Consider the following 1,257-nt stretch of genomic DNA (forward strand, 5'->3'; position numbering starts at 1 on the left):
TATTGTAAGGACTGTAGAGAGTGAGAGGAGAGATGGATGAAGGCGACTGGAGAAGTAATCAAGGAACAAATAGGAGAAAGTGTGCGTGTATGGAAAAAGGAAAAAAGAAATGGGAATAGAAATAGAAGGTAACTTAATGATCACTAGGAAGATATCCTTTATAATGTTAGACTCTAGTGTATAAACAAACAAAAATGCACGTGTAAATTTTTTATGGAATATGTTTTGCTTTTGAGACAGAAAGTAAATACACAAATAACTGAACTGATAATTGATGATACATAAACTTAGCATTTTAAGAAATACTATCAAGATGCTTGCTTTCTACCCCATAGTCCATGATATTTTATCAAAACTTGCTTCAACCTAACTGTAATGCTAACAAAATGTCTTCCGTAGTTTCCTTCATCATCATAAACTAATACTTAAAGACCATATTTACCAGCAACCAACTGTAGAATAGAGGAAATGAGAATAATATTATTAATAATAGTGCAATGAATGTTATTACAATGAGAGAAAGACACTACAAGTATATACCTCCCCTTCCGAATCACAGGCAAAGCCAATGAGACTTTGTTTATGTAACAAAAGTGATTCAATTTGCACCTGTTGTCCAAACCATAAAAATACAAAACAAAACAGCCCAAAGAAAACAATGTGCTTCCTTTTTAACATTATTACTTTGTAAACACAGTCTACCAAACAGCAAAATGGCATCAAGCAAGCCAGCAAGAATTTTCTATCTTTATTTCTTTAGTATGTGTTTACTTTATCATTAGATATTAGCAAATTAAATGAGACTGTACAGATATTGAAGCAATACAGGTTTACTTGTCACCCATTATTACCTTATTAGGTAAGATATTTAGTTAGGCTTTGTTTATGTAACAAAAACGATAGAATCAGTTTCAATTTGTACCTGTTTACAAAAACACATAAAAGCTGTAAAGCAAAACAGCCAGCAAAATGTATAAATGAAACAATGCATTCCTTTCGTTACATTACTTTGTCCGCCAAACAGCAAAATGGCATCAAGCAAGCCAGCAAGAATGTTCCCTGTTCTTCTAGGTTGGTTTACTTAATTTCTTTTTAGTATGTGTTTACTTTATCATTAGATATTACCAAATTAAATGAGATTGTGCAGATATTGAAGCAATACAGGTTTCCTGAGGCAAAATGGTTTGAGTTTGGATTGAATCTTGGTCTCCTTTATGATACACTGGAAGCTATTGATGCTAATCATAGAGGAAATGC

General features: G+C 32.4%; 1 protein-coding gene across 1 annotated transcript in view; it reads left to right on the plus strand.

The window, feature by feature from the left end:
- Positions 1-459: 459 nt before the first annotated feature.
- The window catches only part of LOC109587799 (uncharacterized), a gene marked incomplete at its 3' end in the record, with an annotated part of 15,371 nt that continues 14,573 nt past the window's right edge, over positions 460-1,257 (plus strand). The window contains exons 1-3 of the mRNA XM_020004018.1: positions 460-859; positions 1,025-1,071; positions 1,119-1,256. Coding sequence (XP_019859577.1) covers positions 1,029-1,071; positions 1,119-1,256 — 181 coding nt within the window. The remainder of the gene's footprint in view (positions 860-1,024; positions 1,072-1,118; position 1,257) is intronic.

Source organism: Amphimedon queenslandica, unplaced genomic scaffold (assembly GCF_000090795.2).
Source record: "Amphimedon queenslandica unplaced genomic scaffold, v1.1 AMPQUscaffold_12444, whole genome shotgun sequence".
NCBI lineage: Eukaryota > Metazoa > Porifera > Demospongiae > Haplosclerida > Niphatidae > Amphimedon > Amphimedon queenslandica.